The sequence below is a fragment of the Eublepharis macularius genome, chromosome 5 (genome assembly GCF_028583425.1).
Source record: "Eublepharis macularius isolate TG4126 chromosome 5, MPM_Emac_v1.0, whole genome shotgun sequence".
In the NCBI taxonomy this organism is placed as follows: Eukaryota; Metazoa; Chordata; class Lepidosauria; order Squamata; family Eublepharidae; genus Eublepharis; species Eublepharis macularius.
The window spans coordinates 138,318,760-138,340,380 of record NC_072794.1 but is presented as its reverse complement, the minus strand read 5'-3'; the positions used below and the strand labels follow the sequence as shown (position 1 = coordinate 138,340,380).

Genomic DNA, 21,621 nt, shown 5'->3' with positions numbered 1-21,621 from the left:
TTAATTTTTCTTGATAGTGGATCCATAAAAGCCTTATGATTTTGAAATTAGTGAAAGGCAGGAATATATGTGTCCCCTTCCTCTCCTGTTGTTGAGTGGATTAATTCTGTTGCTGCCTGAAAACATTTGGTGGAGTCTGTGCAGGAGATTCATGCTCTCTCTCTCTCTCTCTCTCTCTCTCTCTTTCTCCCTCTGAGGCGGAGGGCATCTTGGGTGATTCCCTTTGCCCAATCAGGAAGGCAGGAAGTTAATTTTTCTTCCTCTTCCTGTTGGTGCCTGGAACACCCCATTCTCCAATTCTTTCCTGCCTCCAGGGAGAGCAGTCGACTAGGCAGATTCTTCTGCCTTTTTCCTTCCTTACTCACTTGATCTCAGCTTATTACTTCCTCTTTCTTTCCACTACTACTACCTTTGAGCTACACTACCTTCTTTCTTTCTTTTTCCTTTTCGCTTCTCCTCTCCCCTGCCCTGCACCAATCGCTGGAGCATTGGTGACATGGAATCCAGGGATTCTGAGGGGAGCTTCATGGATGCTGAGGAGGAGACCTCGGCAGTGGCAACCCCAGCTGAAGACCTGAGTTATCCTCCTGGTACTGTCCTGCCCCTGGGGCTGGAATGGAATCCTGGCAACTTTCTGGCTACTGAGCCGTGTACTTCTTCAAAAAAGCACTGCAGAAGATCTCAGGCGCCGGGTTCTGCAGCGCGTCTTTGCCATGAGGCTGAAAAAGGTGCTAAAAGCTGCAGAAAAGGCGGAAAATGGCAGCAGCACTTGCACCATTACCCATGCAGCTTCAAAAGATGTGATTGCCATCTTCCCATCAGGAGAAAGCACCAAGGGCCTTTCCTAGGCTGTGTGGGCTCTACCTACTGCCGAGAGCAGCGAAGCAAGGGCAGGTAACGTACCCGGAGACCTGGGGCAGTTACAGCAAGGGGACTTCCTCTCTACTCTGAGACAGACAATGAGGGAAGAGATTATAAAGTTCTGTCAACCTTCCTCCAGAACACCTAGTGAGCAGTCCTCCATTCCCCCCTCCCCCCTGATCAAGCAGCGCTGTACAGAGGCTCACTGGCCAACCAAAGCTGCTCAAAAGTTGGCTCCAATCAGTTCCAAGAACAGTGGGCACTACTGGGAGGGAGAGATGTCCTCAGACAGCGAGGACAGAAATGAGGGAGAGTTTCTCTCCGAGGAGGAAGAGGTGGTCATTCCAGAACAACCCAATAGACTGTTCAAGATAGATGATGACCAATATTTGCTTTCAAAAACCCTGGCAGCATTAGAACTCCAGGAGACTTCAAAAGGGGGAAAGGAGGACCCCAAGTCTGATAAGGGATCCTTCAGACCTAAAGGGTGCAGGGAGTTTTTTCCCAAGATATAGCACCCCAGAAAGGGTTTTTCCTTTTCCTGAGTATTTTAAAAGACAAAGGCAGAATAGGCGGCCCCAGCATCCTCCAAACAATACCATAGTTCAGTTAAAAAACTCTATGCCTTACCATCTTTTACCAATGAGTTTTTGCAGGTACCTAAGATTGACACACCCGTGGCAGCCCTGCAGTCCGCCAGCCTGTTAGCAGAGGATGGTCAAGGCTCTGTCAGAGACAATATGGACAGAAAAGCAGAGACTGCTCTCAGACAGGCACACGAGGCTTCGGCCATGGAGGTCAGAGCCGCATCCTCTGCATCCATTGTTTCCAGAGCAGCAGTGGTCTGGATACGTAAATTTATTCAGCTCTTGCCAGGGAATCGTAGACACCTATTGGAGGGAGCCAATAGAATTCCAAAGGCCAGAACCTTCACTGCAGATGCCACCTTGGATGCATTTACCTTCGCCTCCAGGGCCATAGCATCTACAATTGCAGCTAGGAGACTCCTGTGGCTGAAAGCCTGGCCAGCAGGTCTCCTCTTGAAATTTATCCTAATGGCTTACCCCTTCCAGGACGACAAGCTTTTTGGCAACGCCTCGGATAAAGTATTGGTTGAAACTCGCGACAAGAAAAGGGCACTACCAAAGACTCTGAAACAGACATTTGTACAGCATGCAGACAGACATCTCTACAGCACGCAGCCATTTTGTTCTCAACAAGGTCTTTGGTCCAAGGAGGAATCCCAACTCCCTATCAACCTACTGGAGATCAGGGCCATCCGTTTAGCCCTGATACACTTTTCCACCATGATTCTTGGCAGCCACATACTGATACGTACAGACAACATCTCTGCCAAAACCTACATAAATAAGCAGGGGGGGGGGGTTCCAGGTCCTCCAGACTGCACAGCAAGGCAATAAAAATTGTTTCGTGGGTGGAGACTCATCTGGCTTCCATTCAAGCAGACCATATCAAAGGGACAGCCAACCTGCAGGCCGACTGGCTGAGCAGACAGTCCATTCAACCAGGGGAGTGGTCTCTCAAACAGGAAGTATTCCACCAGGTGACAGAAAGATTCGGCCTTCCAGTTATGGACTTGTTTGCAACCCACCTGAGCCAACAGGTCCCGTGCTTCCTCACCAGATACTTTCACCCTCAAATGGAAGGGACCGATGCTTTCTCGGCCCCTTGGCCAGAGGGTCTCCTGTATGCCTTTCCACTGATCCCGGTCTTATCAAAACTGCTGTGGAGGATAGCAGATACGGACGCGGAAGTGATAGTGATAGCCCCATGGTGGCCAAGGAGGCCCTGGTTCTCGACCCTCCAGTCGCTAGCAGTGTTCCCCCCCCTTTTGACTTCCATCCATCCCAGACATCCTTCACCAAGGACCAATCCTTCATCCCAAACCAGATTGGATGTATCTGACCACTTGGCAATTGAGACACACTCCCTGTCTACGTTAGGCTACTCTGCTCAAGTGATTCAAACGATGCTAGCTTCCAGGAAGAAGTCGACAATGAGAATATACAACACCACCTGGAAAGCCTTTGTTAGATGGTCAAAGAGGAAGAAGGTGGACCACCTCCATCCTCAGTTGATTTCCATGATGGCATTCCTACAAGAGGGTCTGGACTCGGGGCTTAAACTGGCCACCTTACTCAAACAGGTGGCGGCATTGTCTTCGGTGCTGCCTTCAGTGGACAGACTCAATTTGTCTAAGCGCCCACACATACATTGTTTTCTGAGAGAAGCCTCTCTGTTGTCCCCCAGTGGTACATCATTTTCCTACATGGCGGCTACACATAGTTCTCTCAGCACTAACCAAGCTGCTCTTCGAACCTCTGAGGAAGGTTCCACTGAGATGGTTGAAATTAAAACTATTTTTCTAGTGGCCATTACCTTGGAGAGACAGATCTCCAAACTCGGGGTGCTTTCTATCAAACCTGGGTTATGTGACTTCCATAAAGATAAGGTAGTTTTGTGCACAGATCCCACCCTCTTACCCAAAGCTACCTCAAGATTTTATAGATCCCAGGAGATTAACTTGCCATCCTTCTGCCCCAATCCATCTCACCCTAAAGAGAGAATGGCATACGCTAGACGTGAAGCGGGCCATTAAGGTCTACTTAACTAGGACTGAACGTATAAGAAGATCAGACTTCCTGTTCGTCAACACGTCCCCACCGAATGTGGGTAAGAGAATGTCCATGACAACAATCAGCAGGAGTATCCGAACATGCATAATGGAGGCGTACAAAGCATGTAACAGAGACATCCCTCAAGGGATCTCATGGCACACTCAATCAGAAGTGCAGCAACCCATGCGGCCCTCCACAACAACGCATCAGTGGAAGAGATTTGTAAAGCCGCCACATGGTCTACCATCTTCACCTTCGTGAGGCATTACAAGTTGAACCTCTATGACTCAGCAGACACCACAATTGGAAGGAGAGTTCTGCAACACGTGATGCAGGACGAGGACCATGACCCACCCCGTAGAACATAACTGCTTTGGGAGCACCCAAGATGTCGTCCACCTCAAAGGGAGAATGGCCCTTTGGACACTTACTGAGAAGGGTCCTTCTTGTCTGAGGACAGAAGGACATCTTGCCCTCCCAGGTCACTCGTCCCTCTGTTTACTATTCTCTTGCATCACATTGCCTTTCCTTTCGATACTAACCCTTTTTCTCAGTCCTGAGTCTATATGCTTATTTTCTTTCAGATAGCGCAGGTTTTTTTGAAGTAGTTCTTTCCTGTAGTTCTAAAAATGAGGCCAGTGGATTCTACTGCTGTTTGGAGTCACTTGAACTGGAGAATGGAGTGTTCCAGGCACCAACAGGAAGAGGAAGAAAAATTAACTTCCTCCCTCCCTGACTGGGCAAAGGGAATCACCCAAGATGTCCTCCTATCCTCAGAGGTCCTCGGTAAGTGTCCAAAGGTCCTCTCTCTCTCTCTCTCTCTCTCTCTCTCTCTCATTCACACACACAAACACAGAGAGAGAAAGAGAGAGAGAGCTTATGCAGTATCATAAGAGGAATAGCAGCCATTAAATCCCCCAAGATTCTATTAAAAATAAAAACATTAACAGGATATAATACTGCTTCTTGTACACTAGAATGACTATTGAAAAAATGCCAAGAAAATCTGAGAATTGGTCTTAGATTAATGCTGGATCAGATGGGTTCTGATGTTAGGTGTGTAAGTAAATTAATTTGTTGTAGTGGCCATTATAAAATCATTAGCATTGCAATAAAATATTGCATATTCTAGCAATATATCATATCAAGAGCTGTGTATGCCTACTTAGTTGGTGCAATAGATACAGTTTATCCTAACCCAGCAATCTCAAAGCCGAAGCATTTTCCATGGAGGGAAGGAGCAGAATACGTGAATTTGTGTGTGTATACCCTATTACATGTGTATTGAAATGTCTTTGAAATCGGTTGTACTGTCCCACACTGTGTAATCTGTTTTAGTGAGAAAGGCAGACTATAATAATGTAAATAAATAGAAACAAAATAAATCATTCTTTATAAAAATATCTCCCTGGTATTCTGGCTGTGCCCGGGCAAGCCTAATCTCATCAGATCCTGTCTGATAAAAAGTGTTGAGCATAATTAGTAATTGGATGGGAGACCTCCAATGAAGACCAGGATTACAGAGCCAGGCAATAGCAAGACCACCTTTGTTATTCTCTTGTCATAAAAACCCCACCAGGGTTTGCCATAAGTCAGCTATGACTTGAGACAGTACTCTCCACCACCACCAAGACTCTGTTGAGAGGTAAAATCCAACCTCCTCATGTTTACATTAGGGTTGCTAAGGCAGACGCTTCTTACTGCCTGCCAGATAATGTTGCACATTTCTTAAATTTCTGCCCCAAAATAAGGTTCTGAGACTTGGGGATAGATCACAGACATTTATTAAACTAATTCCTGTCATCACCCTCATCTTCCTGGTTCAAAGCCCAAAGCCCTGGTTCAAAGCCCTCATCTTCCTGGTTCAAAACTTGGTTCAAAGCCCTAATCATCCAAAGAACTGCAAGCAGATATCTGCCTGTGGAACTCATCCTTTCTGCCTTCAGTCATCTTCTGCAGTGCCCCATGCCACCCAAAAGCTGTTCCTGAAGATCAAGGGAGAGCAGTATGAGAGGCTGCAACTTGAGTGAACAATTTGCAAGAGATGTTTCCTTGGCCAAGCAGAAGTGCTTTCCATTTGTAGTAACTTAGGATCCATTCTCATCTGAGTTGTATGGAAATCATTGCCAACCCCAAGATGCATTCCCAGCCACTTATTTGTGATTCAGGCATGGTAAAGTTCACAATGAGTGTAAGCAATTGGGGTTGTGAAGGAAATACATTGTATTCCCGCTGCAGTCTCAAGCATAAGGTCATAGCTGGAGTCACTCTTAAAAGAAGTGATTCAAGTGGAGTTATTTGGATAAATTTATTCCTGCAATTTTGGGAAATGACACCATTTACATGGTAAATCTTTTCTTCTAGGATAGAAGAAAATAAATAAAACCATTCATTCTCTTCATATTTGTACGATACAGTCTGGAAAGTTCTACTCTGCCATCTTTCATACATTTTGCAAGGGATGACATAAGAGTTTCATGCCAAAGCCCTATGAAATGAATGCAATTATACTTATTAAAAGAGTTACAGTCTGTTTCATCTACTGCTGGTATAACCTCTTTTTGTATGAGTTCTATGGGGCTAACTTAGGAACCAGACTTGCAACACAAATGTAAGTTAAGAACATTTATTTACACCAAGTCTTTCAACAATCAGAACAATACAACAGTCTTTTAAACCAAACTCATAGGTGCAACGGAAACAGAAACTTGCAGCTAATAATGCCTTTAAGTTCAGTCAAGTAATTGGTTGTCTTTGAATGGTCCAGCTTTTCAAATCCCTTTGAGTGCTAGAGTCCTTTGCTACAGTCCTCTTGATTATGAAACAACTGAAACCCAGTTGTCTTCAGTTTGGGAATTACAGCCCTGCAAGAATAATATGATTTCAGTAGTAATACCAAACTAAATATAACACATATACCCCACATTAGTCACTGTTGTTCACATACAATGTATTTCTGATTATCATATTCAAGGTGATAAGAGCATATGAAATGTTATCAAGCTTCCCAGCAACCAGCCTCTTCCTCAGCTATCCACCCTACTGGGTTAAACCAATTAGCAGCACATGAGTGTTAAACTCCACACACCACACAATTTTTTAAGTTAGGTTATGCTAAGATATAGATCACTCAGTGTCCTCTGTAGTGTAGATTTTAGCTTCGTGATCTAAGTCCCATACCTTTACCACTGTAAGACATTGTTTTAAAATATAAATACCCAACTTTGAAAGATCTGTTTGTTGTTTATATTATCATATCTTAGGATAAAATTAAGAAAATCAGAAGACCCTGAAGAAACTGTTGACTAAACCCATTCACTGTGTCTGATCCCTTCGATAAATATGTAAACAGTTAATATTTGAAGAGAGTTCAAGATTTCATGTCTTAGAATAATCTGTAGGGTTAACAGGTCAATAACCACAGCATGTCTTGAATGAAAATCCAGCCCTCCTTAAATGCCAGTCAGGCTTCAGTAAGACTACTTCCTTAGTGCCTTGAAGATTGTTTTAGGTGAGCATCTGTGTTGGTCTGCAGTAGAACTGCAAGATTTGAGTCCAGTGGCACCTTAGAGACCAACACGATTTCCAGAGTGTAAGCTTTTGAGAGACTGAAAAAGGGAGCTTTGACTCTTGAAAGCTTACACTCTGAAATCTTGTTGGTCTTTAAGGTGCCACTGGACTCAAATTCTGCTGTTCTTGGTGCCCTTGAAAGCATTTTGATAAACTGCATCCTCACATTCCTTTTCATTCTTGAACAAGTGAAAATAAAGCATACACTGATTCCTTGGTATTAACATTTTGATATTTCATTTACATCAGTACATAATTCTCTTACAGTCTTCTTTGAAGAATCCATCCAGAAACTGTTTCTTCATGGACCTTCTGTTTGCATAATGAACAAAATACCAATGCTTCTCCACAGTGTTTGATAACTGGGTGGCAAGTTCGTGCCAGTTTCACATTTCCTACAGCCCTGTAATCCACAAGGAACTGACACTAATGTGATGAAAGCCACTTTCCTTAGATGTTCCAGTTGTTGTGCTTATGGATAGCTGGTCAGAGAGGAGATCAGGAGCTGTTGTTGATATGGCTTGTCAGCAATTCAGATATAGCATTTCAATTGCCTTGTTTGTGGAAGGGAACCATTTTCAAATAAATGCTTCTGTCATTCATAAGACAGCTCAACACTCTGGCAGGCTATCTTCTGTATTAGATCAAGCTTTAGAGGAGATGAATATTTTAACCTTTCTGCTAGTTTTGACTTTTTTTTTTCCTTCTTAGCAGAACTCCTGTGGGTTGGATCCAATTTTTCTGGGAACAGAGCAAGTTTGTAGAAGGGATTTTTGCAACCTTCCTTCTCCCAGTCCCTATACTTGTTCAAAAGCTACTTGTTAATACTCAGTAGCCCTGACCTGGATGGCCCAGGCTAGACTGATCTCATCAGATCTCAGAAGCTAAATAGGGTCAGTACTGGCTAGTAGTTAGACCTCCATAAAAGGCCATGGCTGCTACACAGAGGCAGGCGATGGAAAACCACCTCTGAACATCTCTTGCCTTGAAAACACCAACAGGTTACCATAAGTCAACTGCAACAGCACTTGACACACACAATGATCAGGAACACCATAAATCATTCCCATGTACCTTTGTTGGAGCACAGATAGCTTTCTGAACTGAACTAAAAGAGGTGAACCTTTTAATGAACTATGCACACCTCTTCCAAAATTTTTAAGCACCTGCCTTGCATAATAATTGAAAAAAATTAAACTCTGAAAACGTAGTGTTATGAAGGAATTTGGTTCATTTCCAGGGGCTGTCCATTGCACAACTTCCTCTGCATGGATTTTTTTTTGCTTCCTCTCTCTCTGAAGGTTCTCTCATCTGTGCTGGCAAACCAGTTGCCACTTCAGTTTGTTTATGGGCTAGGTGAAGGATGTTGAACCTCTACTAAACCTTTTGCTTTCAGCCTCCATGTCCAGGCCAATGTTTTGGGTTTCCTATATCCTCTATGGGGCAACGAGATCACTTGGCATTGATTCACTGCAGATGTGCCTTTGAAGCCTGAATATTCTATTCTGGATGGACCATTCACAATCAAAACCGTATTGTTCATTTCCTGAAAAACAAAATAAGCATGCCAGATCCAGTCCTTTGTACTTTATCATCATTTTGAAGTAACTGAAACATCAGAGCATCCAGCCATTTATTGCCAGAAATAATTTAAGCTGAATTTAATAAGCATTTCTCACCTTTGTTTACAAACCTTTATAAAGCATCAATAGCAATTCACCCCAGCAGTCCAGAGTGCTCATTACTGAGGACTCATTTGTTTTAGATTAGCATTTCCCACTGAGAGATCTGCAGAACTCCTGGTGCCAAGCAATTCATGCAGGCCTGTTCTATTAACCAATCCAGAAGACTGTCATTACCCCAGAGCATATATGGTTCAGAAATACTGAAGTCATTGTAATATTAAGCTGCTATGATATATAAAACCAAAAGCAAAGATCTAGTGCACTAATACAGAGTATGTGGTTGAATCTGCATCCATTTCCCCTTCAGAACAGTCATATGGTAAAACCCTAAAACTGTACAGGAGTACACTGTTCAGGGACTGCTCTCCATTGAATTCCATAGGATCTACTTCACAGTAAACATTTTTATTATCCAATGTCATCGGTATGCATGATGCTTTAAAGAGTACCAGAAGTTCCTGCTCTCTCAATCTAAAATTTAACAAAGTAGGAAACAAAGCAGGACTGGAGGTGCAGGTGAGTAGATAGGAAGAATATGTATTCATCAACATTATAGGTACTTAATTACACTTATTTTTAAAAAGAGAAGGGGATCCAGAGATTGTGCAAAAGTTGCAGTGAAGTTTTGAGATGAGATCTGGAGTAAGTGAGAGAGAGTTGGAATCACACTGGCATTCTGGCAAACAGTTCTTGTGGCATAAGGGGCCACAAGGAAGGAAGTGTAGAGATATTTGAGGGAGAATGGGGTCTTTGGATAGCTGAGGGTAGGAAAGTTAGAGAGAGGTCAGAGGCATTTCTCTACTAGGCTATGAGAGTGGGGAGATAAGGAAAGAATGCTGTCATGAAAAAGCTTTGAAGGCACAAAAGGTCAGTTTATGCAGGATCGGGGATTGGACAGGAAGCCAGTATAGAGATTTAAGGAGGGGCAACACAAAAAATGAATGACAAGGGGTGGGAATGACTTTTGTGACTATGTGCTAAGGGGGTTGAAAGCAGACATCCAGAAAGGAGAAAGCTGAAAAGTCAAGGTGAGAGAGATCCAGACTGTGAAACCTAGTTTTCACAAAGGAAATAGCAAAGAAGGGCTATAAAGTACAACTGACAGGCTATGAATAGTGAAAGAGAAAAAGCAAGGGTGGATGGTGAAAAATTAATGAGGAAAAGGAAAGACTGGGAGGAAAGATGAAGAGTTCAGTCTTGACCATATTAAATTTGAGGTGGCAGTGAGTCATCTGTAGATACCCACACAATGGCAGAGTGTATGAAGATTGATGATGCACTATACAAAGGGTTCATCTTGTATGAATAAGCATGATGGGAAATATTTGATGATGACAGATCCTGGTTTTTCTTACTAACTAGCTGGCTTTTCCTTGAAAGTGGGTACTCAGATGCAGATTATGCCCCTACTTTATAATTAGTGGCAGCACCGTAGGAGAGGGGAGAAATCAGTGGCTAATTTCTTGCTGTGCTGCTTATTTACCCTGCAGCTGACAGCATCACACTGTACATGCGGATAATTGTAAGGTGTGTGAATAACAATCCATATTGGAATGCATCTGTTTGGGTAACTTCAGCTGAAGATCACTGTTCACATTGTGCTCACACCGGAGGAAATAGTAAGATGGTAAAAGATTGTACATGTGTGCAGACTGGAAAGAAACATGAATATTTTGGAAATAGGAGTAGTTCAACATATCAGTGTTATACTTAGCGGCAAGTGTAGGTGCACTATAGGCAGGCACATCTGCCACTTGGGGTTCTCCCCCCCCCCCACCTTCAGATTAAACTATTAAAATGCAAAGTAGTTTGTCGGATGCCTGTGATAAGAAACTATAGGAGAAGAGGACAAAGAAGGCAGCCAAGTTCTCACACTGTAGTTTATTTCTTTTTTATATTTATTTATCATATTTAAAAACCCTCCTTCCTTACTGAGACTCAAGGGTGGATTGCAGAGTATAGAAAGAGAAAAAAAGTAATCATACAGTACAGGACATTAAATGAACAATGCAATAGTATTAGGAGCAAAATGGTAAAGAGTCCAGTAGCACCTTTATGACTAACCAAGTTTAGTGTAGCATAAGCTTTTGAGAACCACAGTTCTCTTCGTCAGATGCATGATCCTCTGGATCTATAGTATTAGGAGTACACAGTTCAGCCACTCCAAGCAAATGTTACTCCTTTATGTGAAGCCACTGATAACAGGGAGGAGTTTATCAGCATTCCTCATGTGTGAAGTATAATATATGAATGATGTGGGGCTGCCAGGTCCCCTTAACCTCCTGGTGGGAGGGGAGGACCCAGCATGCACTTTCTTTTTCCTCTTCCTCTTCTGGGAATTGATGTCATTGCACAGGCCCAGGAGCATGTATGCACTTTGCACTGGGCCAATTTGGGCCCAAAGCACAGGAGCACTCCCAGAGTAGCGCAATGACGTCACTCCTGGGAGTGATGTGGTCACACCGCCCCGGGAGTGCACCCTGGAGGCCTGTTCCCCCATCTCCCTCCCCCTGCTGGTGAGGCAAGGGGGGGCGGAGGGTGAGAGTGTGTGATCCAATGCCCCCACTAGTGGAACAGCAACCTTAGAATGATCTATCTATCTATCATCTATCTATCTATCTATCTATCTATCTATCTATCTATCTATCTATCTATCTATCTATCTATCTATCTATCTATCTATCTATCTATCTATCTATCTATCTATCTATCATAGCCCACTTTTCTGCCCAGTGGGGTCCCAAAGTGACATATCAATCTCCTCTCCTCCATGTTATCCCTGCAACAACCTTGTGAGGTAGGTTAGGTTGAGAGGACGTGACTGACCCCAGGTCACCCAGTAAGTTTCCATGGCAGATACTCAAACCATTGCACCATTACTGTGACAATGGATACTATTACCATCTGCTAAATACAAGTCTTTTGATCAGTTTTTAAGCTGGAAAAAAAATATTAAAATCCAAGATGCCTCTCTTACAGCAATTTAGTCCTTTTTAATTTCTAATCATAGTAGCTTTTTAAATTGTCAGCAAGCCTGAGACTAACTCTTAAAACAGACTATGTCTCTTATTAAAATACAAAGAGAAACATGTTTGAATTTAAATAGGAATATTTTATTCTTATTTGAACAACTAAACATCTGGGCATGAAGAGCTTGAAACCACAGTCTATGGTGAGTTCTGCAAGGCTGCTGTTTTCCCCGTCAGTCCAGAGATTCCAGACTAGGGATTCATGAACCTGTAAATGTGCTGGCATTTAGGGTATCCCAATATGCATGGTCCAAATTGTTCTTACCTAATTTTCTTTTTAGAAAATTAATTCAATAATATCTTTTTGCATATACTCTGCATTTGTCATTTTTAGCAATTAGTGTTTTTCCAGAAGGATTTTAGGCCAGTGGCACCATAGACCAAAAAGATTTTCAGTGTAAGCTTTTGAGAGTCTTTCTTCTGTTTTCCAGTTAATTGCAATTTCTTCTGGTTTGTAAATTGCATGATGTTTCCGTACAAGAGGATGCCTGGAGTCCTTTAACATCATCTACAGCCTACAGTTTTCATTGCTTGCTTAGCTTTTAAATGCCTGTAGTCTTAAATAAATATGGTTAATAAATAATTGAAAAGATGGGTTTCCAATTCAAGGATCAAATTAATTTTTACTTAGAAGGGGACATATGATTTAGGTTCATTTTTACTATGAGCAAATCAATTTAGTTTATGGGGGGACTTCACATAATTTAATGTCATTATTCAAACATCAATAATAGAGAAAATAAGACTAAAGGACCTACTTACAGCAATATTTCTTTCCCTCTTCTTGCTTTTATTTATTTTCTTATCTATGGAGGACATGTGAGAAAAGTTCTTTGCTGGTGTGGAGGATTTGTTGTGATATCTTTCCGGGCTGCTGGTTTATAGAATGTCACAGATTCATTTTTAAACACTTTCCCCCTTCTGATATGAATGAAGACTGAAGCAGCCAAATGTCAACAGTAGCTTAGCTGATCATTCTTCTCGGTCTTCAAACTGTTGGCAGATGGAAACAAAGATTCGGATCTTTCATTCTTGGTGTGTGTGGTGTATGTGTATGTGGGGGGGGGGGTGCTTTTAGAGCTGGCAGTAGCTTTTAATCATAAGGTTGGAAGGGATCTCTAGGGTCATCTAGTCCAACCCCCTGCACAATGCAGGGAATTCACAAATACCACCCCGCAAGCTGAAACTGGATATACTATCTGAGTGTGTGTACTCCCCAAAAGATGAACCCAAGGGGGTTAGAGAGCCAGGGCTTCATTAAAAGCAACGTTCTCAGCCCCAAAAAAGTTATACCGGGTCAAGCCCTGCTCTTCTCTGCATGCTAGAGAGGCTGTGTTCAGCAGTGGCAGGTGAGGGCCCCTGATTCATACAAGTGCCCTGGTAGGAACTCACTCTGTAAAATGGTGAGACAGCATCCCTGAGGGCCATCTGGTTTGGCCCTTAAGCAGCCAGGAGACTGAACAGGCCAAGTAAGAGGAAGGGACAGCAGACATTTGTATTCTGTTGTCCTTTCTGGTTCTTCTTCCAACCAAAGTGAAGGTGGTAACCATATCAACAACCCATCAGGCTACAAAATCCTGCTGCTAAATGACAGGCCTCTTGTTTATGCTACAAGTTTTTGTGTCATTACCAATCAACTTGGATTTTGACAAAGAACACAAGTGAATCCTCTGTAGCTGGATGTGCAAATTTAATGTAGCTTTTGTCTCTGCTACAGGCCCCATGCCCTATTATTGTACCTGCCCCAAAGCTCATATAATAAAAAGGCTGGAAAAGTACAGATTGCCCACATTGTAACTATGCCTCTGCAAATATAAAACATTCCTCTGTCCCCACCCCCATTCTAAGATCTTCAGTGCATCAACAAATAAGCTTTTGATGGAAGATGGCATACTCCCAGCAATAACAGTGGTAGAACATCACAGTCACCACAGGCAAATACACTAGCTCAAGTATTTTAAATCAGCTTGCAAGAGAAACCCTAATAGAAAAGTATCTTTTATGAGACTATTTTCCTCAGAGGAAGAAAATTTAATCCAAACTGAAGTTTTCATATCACAAGTCTTATGTTCATTTTTAATGTGGTTAAGCCACAAGGCGACATTCCTCTGATGAACCTTTCTTCTGGATGCATTTTCAAAAGGTGAGGTGAGATCTAGTACTGATTAACTATATTATGTAGAGGTTTCATTGCCCCATGGTAAACACTGAATCTCACTTCATGAGGAGACACTCAAAAGAAAGGCTCGTCTTGTGAAAATGGAGGGAAACTGATTTCATGGTGGCTTCAGCATGATAAAAGTGAATGTGAGTACAGGACTGTATCTTTTGAAATGAACATATGTCTGTTTCAAGAATTGGCAAAGATAGCAGATGTGGAAAAGAAATCTGATATCTTAATAGCCTTGCTACATGAGACCAAGAAGAAACCATCTTGTCCACCATCTGGTTTCCAACAGTCACCAGCCAGTGGCTCCCAGGGTATCTACAAGAACAGAAGCTCACAACCAGGCAACATGACCCCCCCACACACACACTGTCCCCCCTTCCTTTGCAATGAAGAACTGGAGTTCAGAGGCATATTTCCTCTGAACCTGTATGAGTTCATAATGTGCAAACTATTCCATGCAGCCCTTTCCTTAGTTGGGAAATTCAAATCCAGTTTTAAATATGTGAATACAAAATTGACTAAGTATATACTCCTGGTCAGTGACTAAGATTGAAGGAAAGCTAGACTGGGAAGGAAGCAGTACAATTCTTCCTCAAATATCCCCTCAGCATGTCCTTGTGCTATAATAAAAGCTTTAATTTTCCCCTTGGTTTGGCAACTGGAAAAGGAGAACACTGTACTAGGCTCTGTTGTCTGACAAACATCTACTGCCACTGGGTGTAGGAAGTTGTTTAGAATCTCACCATGAAGAGTTACATTCAAAGGCACTATTCCCCCCTCAGGCCACCAATTATAATGGCCACTTTCGCTTGCTCTTAATTTTCATGGCACTCCGTTGCTGGTTTGCACAGACACTCTCCATTAACATTTCCAGTGGAGATGCAACATAATCCTTCATCACATTTGCAACAAGCCCTGCATGTCAGTCTGAGCCACAAAAGGTTTGCTTTCCCTTTTCTTTAAAGGATTATTTTATTTCTTTGTTGTTGTTAATAAAGGGGGAAGAGGGAGAAAAAAAACCCACTAACCATGATTTCTTCCTTCTTCAAAACACCTTGAAGAAAACTAGCCAAGAAACAGAAGGAGACTCAAAGCAGCACTCAGAGAGAAATGGGGCCCGTTGCTACTTCAGACAAGACTGCTACAAAGCTCAGTGCTGTTCATAATGAAGAAGCTTTTTCTTCGAGCTGCCAAGATGTTAATGGATTCAGTAAGTTGCACTTGCTTGCTGAGGGTACCTCCGTATTTAGGAAGTGTTTGTTGATTAAAAAGCTTAGATACCATGGGATCAACTGTCTCAGGGTTTGAAATTAAATTTGAGGGAAAGGGCAGTTGTGCAATTTCATTGGGAGGGTGACATATTGCCTGGAATGGGGAACAGCCCGAGGGGTGGGGATTGAAAAGGACAATGTAGACCTACTGTGCTGGGGAGAATTGGGCCATGACTTTATTGATTACAGGTTCCTCAGGTCTTGGCACAACATAGTCTAGGGATGGTGGGTGCAGCTTACAGCCCAACTGCTGTCAGCAATCTCCCCACCCTGCATCTGCTCGGTGGGGTAATTAAGGAAAAGCGTGCTGGTATTAGGACCAAAAGTGGTAGAAGCTGCTGTTCTTACTCATCACCAGCTTCCTAGGGGGGTAGTCAACATGTCAGTCTTTATACTGGCTGTTGTGCAGCTAGTCCACCGGAGCCCCTTAAGACAACCTCCTTTTAGGGTCATTCAGGGACCCCACCCTGGACAACCTGTATTATGTTCCCAAGCACATGCCTAAATGCCAACAGCCAGTTATGAGAGTTATGTTCTTTTTAACAGTACAATAAAACATACTCTTTGCTATTGGGAAGATGAAAACCCCAGGGCCTATTAGCTATTCAGAACCATGGGGAAAAAATCTTTCCTGACCATGTTAACCAGCAACCCTTTGTGGACACAGCAAAGGATCATTAGCGACAACAGAAATAAAAGTTCAAAAACATTGGGTGCGAGGGTGGGCTTTTGGTGGTGGAGGGCTCCAAATGTTCAGTGCACCTGTAGCATCTTCCTTTTATACATGAGCTGCCGACCAAATTGGAACTTGCCACCCTCAGGTCTACTGATCTCATCCCCCAGTGATGCATCTGGCCAGTGGGAATGGGATTACAGAAAGCTGCTTGAGAGCCACCTGGCCAGCAGCCAATGCTGGTCCTCACTGTCCATAGCCATAGCCATAGCCATCCTTTCCCCTGCTCCAACCATGCACAAATAATACTCCAGCTTAAGGCTGAGAGCTAGACTTACCTTTGTTTCTGCCCCTGCAGTGTTGCTGTAACTCTCATCAGTGGTAAAGGGCCTCTTTACCTTTCTAATAACATTATTATGTTTTGTTTTAGCCTCTGAGCAATCTAAAGAGAATTACACTGTTCTAAACCTAGTGACCTCAGTGGACTTAGAAGGGGTGTCACTCTGTTTAGGATTGTACTTAGGGTTTTCAAGTCCAGGTTGAGAAATTCCTGGAGATTTTGGAGTAGAGCCTGGGGAGGGTGGAATTTGGGGAGGGACCTTAGTAGTGTATAATACCATAGAGTCCACCTTCCAAAACAGCCATTTTCTCCAGGGGAACTATCTCTATGGCCTAGAGAGCTTCAGCTACCACCTGGAGGTTGGCAACCTGAACTATAAGGCAAGTATCTGTCCTACTGAATTCTGGATTGAGTAGGAGATCATGGACATTATCTAGTCCACTTTCCTGGAAGCTGAGATGTCTGACAACATACTGCTATAATGTAATTGTTAAAAAACCAAGTGAAAGACTGGCCATGAGAAGCAAAGGACGTAGGGTTTTTGATACAATTCTCCATGTTGCTTACATTTCTGGGCTTTATTTTCTTTAATCTCATTCACTAAAGGAACATATGGCTCAGTTATTAATCAGAACTATCTGAAAGCACGTTGAGCTGTTTAGCTGTGCAAAGCAGCGAGCCAGAAATGTTGCCAGTGTGAAAGCAAACCCCAACTACTCACTATCCAGCGTGCTTTGTATTGCTATCTGTGGGGCCTGTAGAGATTTCTCTTCCATCTGCTGCTCCTTTTATCAGATTTGGCCCCTAGTCTTTGGGCTGTGCTTCTATGAAGAAAAGAAAATATCGTTAGATACAGTTGTGCATGCCTTTCCCCCATAAAATGGTCAAAAATTGGCACGACAGTGCTCTATAATAGTATAGTCCGCACAGCCTTGTCCCCTTGCCAAAGCATCTTTCTGAAGCTTTTCATCACAGTTCTTTCCTCAGTTTCCAGACATGATGGGTATGAAGAGCAACCTGCATTTATAAAGGCAGATAGTCTCGGTGAACCAATTTTTCTGCAACTTTTTCTCCATTTTGGTGAGCATTCTGAAATGGGGCGGTTGGGTGAAGAATTAACTTCCAAAAATTAAATTCACTTCTAAGCTGTTATTAAATTCATCTGGAATTTTATGTTAACATTTAAATCTGGCTATGCTGGATAATTAATTGGCCAATGAAACCAGCAGTTGTTGTATTAACCTTACTGAAACAAGTAATTGAATAGATCAGGATTACTTTTCTAGATGTTCTGCTCTTGAGATTTTTACCAAAAATCTCAGGCAAAGAAAAGAATCCATTAAATTGATTTTTTTTAACCCTCAGCTATCTTCAGATCTTCTGTGATCTTTTAGGAAATCCATAATCAAAAAGTGATCTAATAATCTGGAAACTTTGATAACCTTTACTGCCATGTCTGAATTTCTTAATACAATGAACTGAGGAGAGAGATGTTATCTGAAATTTTGGAAAGAGAAATTCAATTGCCAAACTATGTTATGCATCTCTAGAGTCCAGTAGTATAGAAGATACATCCTAATAATCATTGTAGTCCTACAGTGTTCTCCTTGGCCTGTTCACCTCAGAATATTTATATCACCATAGGTTGGATTGTGGTATGCAGAGGAACTGATGTATAGGAGTTGGTCTTTTAAAATGGAGAAGCAAAATTTCCATCCTTTCTTTGAAGGAATCTTGAAAGCTCTTGGTCTCCTATATATATAAATTAATGAGTGAACAGGGCTACACCATATTTACTTGAATGCCTTGTCCCACTGACCACTAGACTTAGGGAGGTAGTTAGGGATATACTTGAATTGTTTCTTTCCCTCAGCAGAAGGGCACTTGAGATTTCAGGTCTTAACCTGGGTTGAGGGTTTTCCCAAGAAGGTTCCCCCCCCCCAGCTCAGCTTTCTAGTTTATCCAAAAAAAAAAAAGGATTCAGTTTTAATATTATCCCTTAACAAATTTGCAGTCATTGCCATTTTCATGAAAAGATAAGTTACACACACAAAAAATGGTGAAGGTAAAAAATTATCTGGAGCTCGTTGAATGTGAAATTGTTTTGTGATATGTCATCGTTTGGTAGTGCTGTGACTTTACCCAGTGCCTTATGGAACAAGTGAATACAGATTAATGGGGTAAAAAAATGATGGGTGATCTGAACAGAAAACTAAAATTAGCCACAGATATCTGAGAAGAGCCCAGTGAGGCACATACCAGGTCATTACAGAGAACACATCTCGTGTAACCTGGCATCCCGTGAGCATGATGAGTGAGACACTCTATCAAATGAACAATGACATACTAATGATACATCCTGCACAGATGCATTGCTGTACCAACACCATGCTGATGAGCTGTCATGGTGATGGTCATGGATAAAAAAGACCTGCTGTGACTGATCCAAAGCCAAGCTCTCTATCATGGAAACAGAGAAAGAAGAGAAAAAGAAAGCAAAGGTTAGGAACTGATCATAGGCTGCCTATTTAGGAAACTCAGTTTGAAAATAAGGGGATGGAAAACATACTTTTGAGGCAAAAAGTGTAGCATACAACCTACAAAGATTCCATCAAATCTGTCCAAACCTACCAGTGGACCAGATTCATTCATTCATGTTTATGGGACAAGAGAAAGGGCCACATACAAATTTTTATTGATTGATGCACGTGGCATAACAAACCATCACTTCTGTAGCCACAAATTTTGAACCTCTATTTATTTATTTATTTTAATTATACCCTGCCTTTTCACTGAGACTCAAGGCAGGTCACAGAATAAAAACAATGTTCTCATGCAGCATAAGGTATCTAATGAACAATGTAACAGTACAAAATTAGAAAGCAAAAAATGGGTACCTGCAAGGAACTTGTGGGAGCAGCCATTCTGTCCCCCCCCCACCTTTGCTTCCTCCACATCCCCCTTCTCTCAGACACTCATCCCTCTTTTCCTCCACATCACCCTTTCTCTCATTTTCTCTGTCCTTTTCTCTCTCACTTTCATCCTCCTCCAAGTCTACTGTCACTCTTTCTGTCTCTGGCCGTTTGAACACTACTTACTTGCTTCCAGAACATTGCAAAACGTAGCGCAAAAGATAGCATCTTCTCGCGTGAGTTTTGTGAGATGTCGTGCAAGTTTTGTGCAATGTTGCGCAAAACTTGCACGAAAAGACGCTATCTTCCACGTTTTTTGCGCTATGTTTCACGACGTTTCGGAAGCTAGTAAGTGGTGTGAAAATGGCCTCTGTCTCTCCCTCCCTATGACTTCTGTCATTCCTTCTTTCTCTCTCTCTCCCCCATGTCTACTGTCACTACTTTTCTTTCTTTCTTTCTTTCTTTCTTTCTTTCTTTCTTTCTTTCTTTCTTTCTTTCTTTCTTTCTTTCTTTCTTTCTTTTTTGGGGGGAGGGTTCTTCTTTCCCCCTGGCCCTGTTTTGTGGATTTAAGTATCCACAGATGAAGCCAGGTTCAGAATTTTATATTTATATTTTATATATTTGAATTTTATATCTTACATTAAAAGCCAGGTAAAGCCTAGACAGACAGACAGAAAGACAAAAAGACAGAAAGAAAGACAGGATATACTATAAACAATGTAGTCAGTGGAATTGCAGAGGTAGAAGACAATGCAGTAAAAGCAGGATAGTACCTAGAATCATTATTGCCATCTTCGAATCAATTACTGCAATCCTAATTCATGATTTTATATACTCATAGCCAAGTGGCTCTAATCTGAAGATATTTAAATCTGGAAACTGGAGCCGTGAACGGACAAGACAGAAAAACACCTGAAAATGCCTTTAGTATGCAGAAAAATCTGAAATATATATTAAAAATACGCTCTCAGCCTAACCTTTCTCCCAGGGTTGTTGTGAGGATAATACAGAGGCAAGGAGAATGAGGCAAGCTGCTTTGGGCTCCCCGCTGTGAAGAAAGTCAGTATATAAACGAAGTGAATAAATAATAAATATATTAAATATATAGATGTAGATGAATATACAGATGAAGATGGTGGGCAGGTAAAGAGTAAGCTGTTTAGTGAGTATAAAGAAGAAAAGGATTAGGGAAAGGTGAGCGTATGGAGGCTGCTGGTAGGAGAGAAAGAGGAAATTGTGTGGGAAAGGGGATACAGCGAAAATTGAAATACCCCCAGCAAGTCTTGCAGGTTCCCCACCATGCATCTGGGCTCGGCTCAATTGGCAGAATGCATCTGGGACATAGGAGAGAGGCTACTGGGGAGGGGAAAGGTGAAGACAGGTGAGCAGATAAAGGTGGCTGGAAAGGAGAGAAGGAAGCAGGAAGGGGAGGAGAGGCTATGGGGGGCAAGGAAGGGAAAGAGAACATGGAGGGAATGAGATGCCCCCTTCACAAGTCTTTGTGGGCCCCAACTTGTAAATCTGCACAGTTCCATTTTTCTACAGTTCTAATGACTTCATAAAAATGCCCACCTGAACACTGTGATTTTGCACATTCTGCAGAATGATAGGGATGTATGGCACCATCTTCAGTCCTGTCTTGGCATAGCAATATTGTGTTTTTATTGGCATTTGGCTTTTATTGGATGAGAGACTATGCTATGCAAGGTCAGCAGCAATGGTCCTGGAAGAGAACTTTTGAAAACTGAAAACATTCCACTATATCCTCCCATGCCCCTCTCCGAAATCTCACCCGAAAGGTTAGTGGATACCTGGAAACAGATTGGCTGCCAAGTGAGGATCTGCAGTCAGAAGGGTGAGTCAGTGAAAATTGCTGCTCTCCTTTTCTGCTTGCAGAAGTAACTCCAATAATGGAAAATGTAGTTACAATCAAAACTATTATTTTTTTTAGGATAGAATTATAATTTATATTCTTTATAATATTTTTGAAAGGATGTCAAAAAGAACTTTTAATCTAGGAAATGATTTGGTGGAAGGAGGACCTACACAGCCCAGAGACTGATCAAGACGGGTAGCCATGTTAGTCTGCCTGTTCTTTTCTACTATCCCAGAGATTATGTAAAATAATGTTGTGGGGGTGGGAGGGTATGTGCTTTCCTGGTTATAGCATCACTTCACCAATTCAGTTGCTAAGAAAAATTAGCTGTGATGCAGAAGTTCCAGTTCCTGGTTCTGAAATGACATAACAAAGGGCAGATTTCTCACGGGAAAATCCATGACATTTCTAGGTATTATCCTTCAGCTTATCTTGTTTCTGAGTCACTATGCTCTGTGACAGTAGGCATTAACTATGACTAAAGTAAGAGACTGGTAGTCACATCAGATTGTTCAGTTCTTGTGAGATGGTTCAATGTGATACTCCTTGTGGTACTAGTCAAGACATGAAGTATTGTGGATGTAATATTCATTGC

General features: G+C 42.1%; 1 protein-coding gene across 1 annotated transcript in view; it reads left to right on the top strand.

Moving 5' to 3' along the window:
- The window catches only part of PTPRT (protein tyrosine phosphatase receptor type T), a 560,054-nt gene that overhangs the window by 413,727 nt on the left and 124,706 nt on the right, over positions 1 to 21,621 (top strand). The window contains exon 15 of the mRNA XM_054980796.1: positions 15,016 to 15,164. Within this exon, the coding sequence (XP_054836771.1) occupies positions 15,016 to 15,164 (149 nt within the window). The remainder of the gene's footprint in view (positions 1 to 15,015; positions 15,165 to 21,621) is intronic.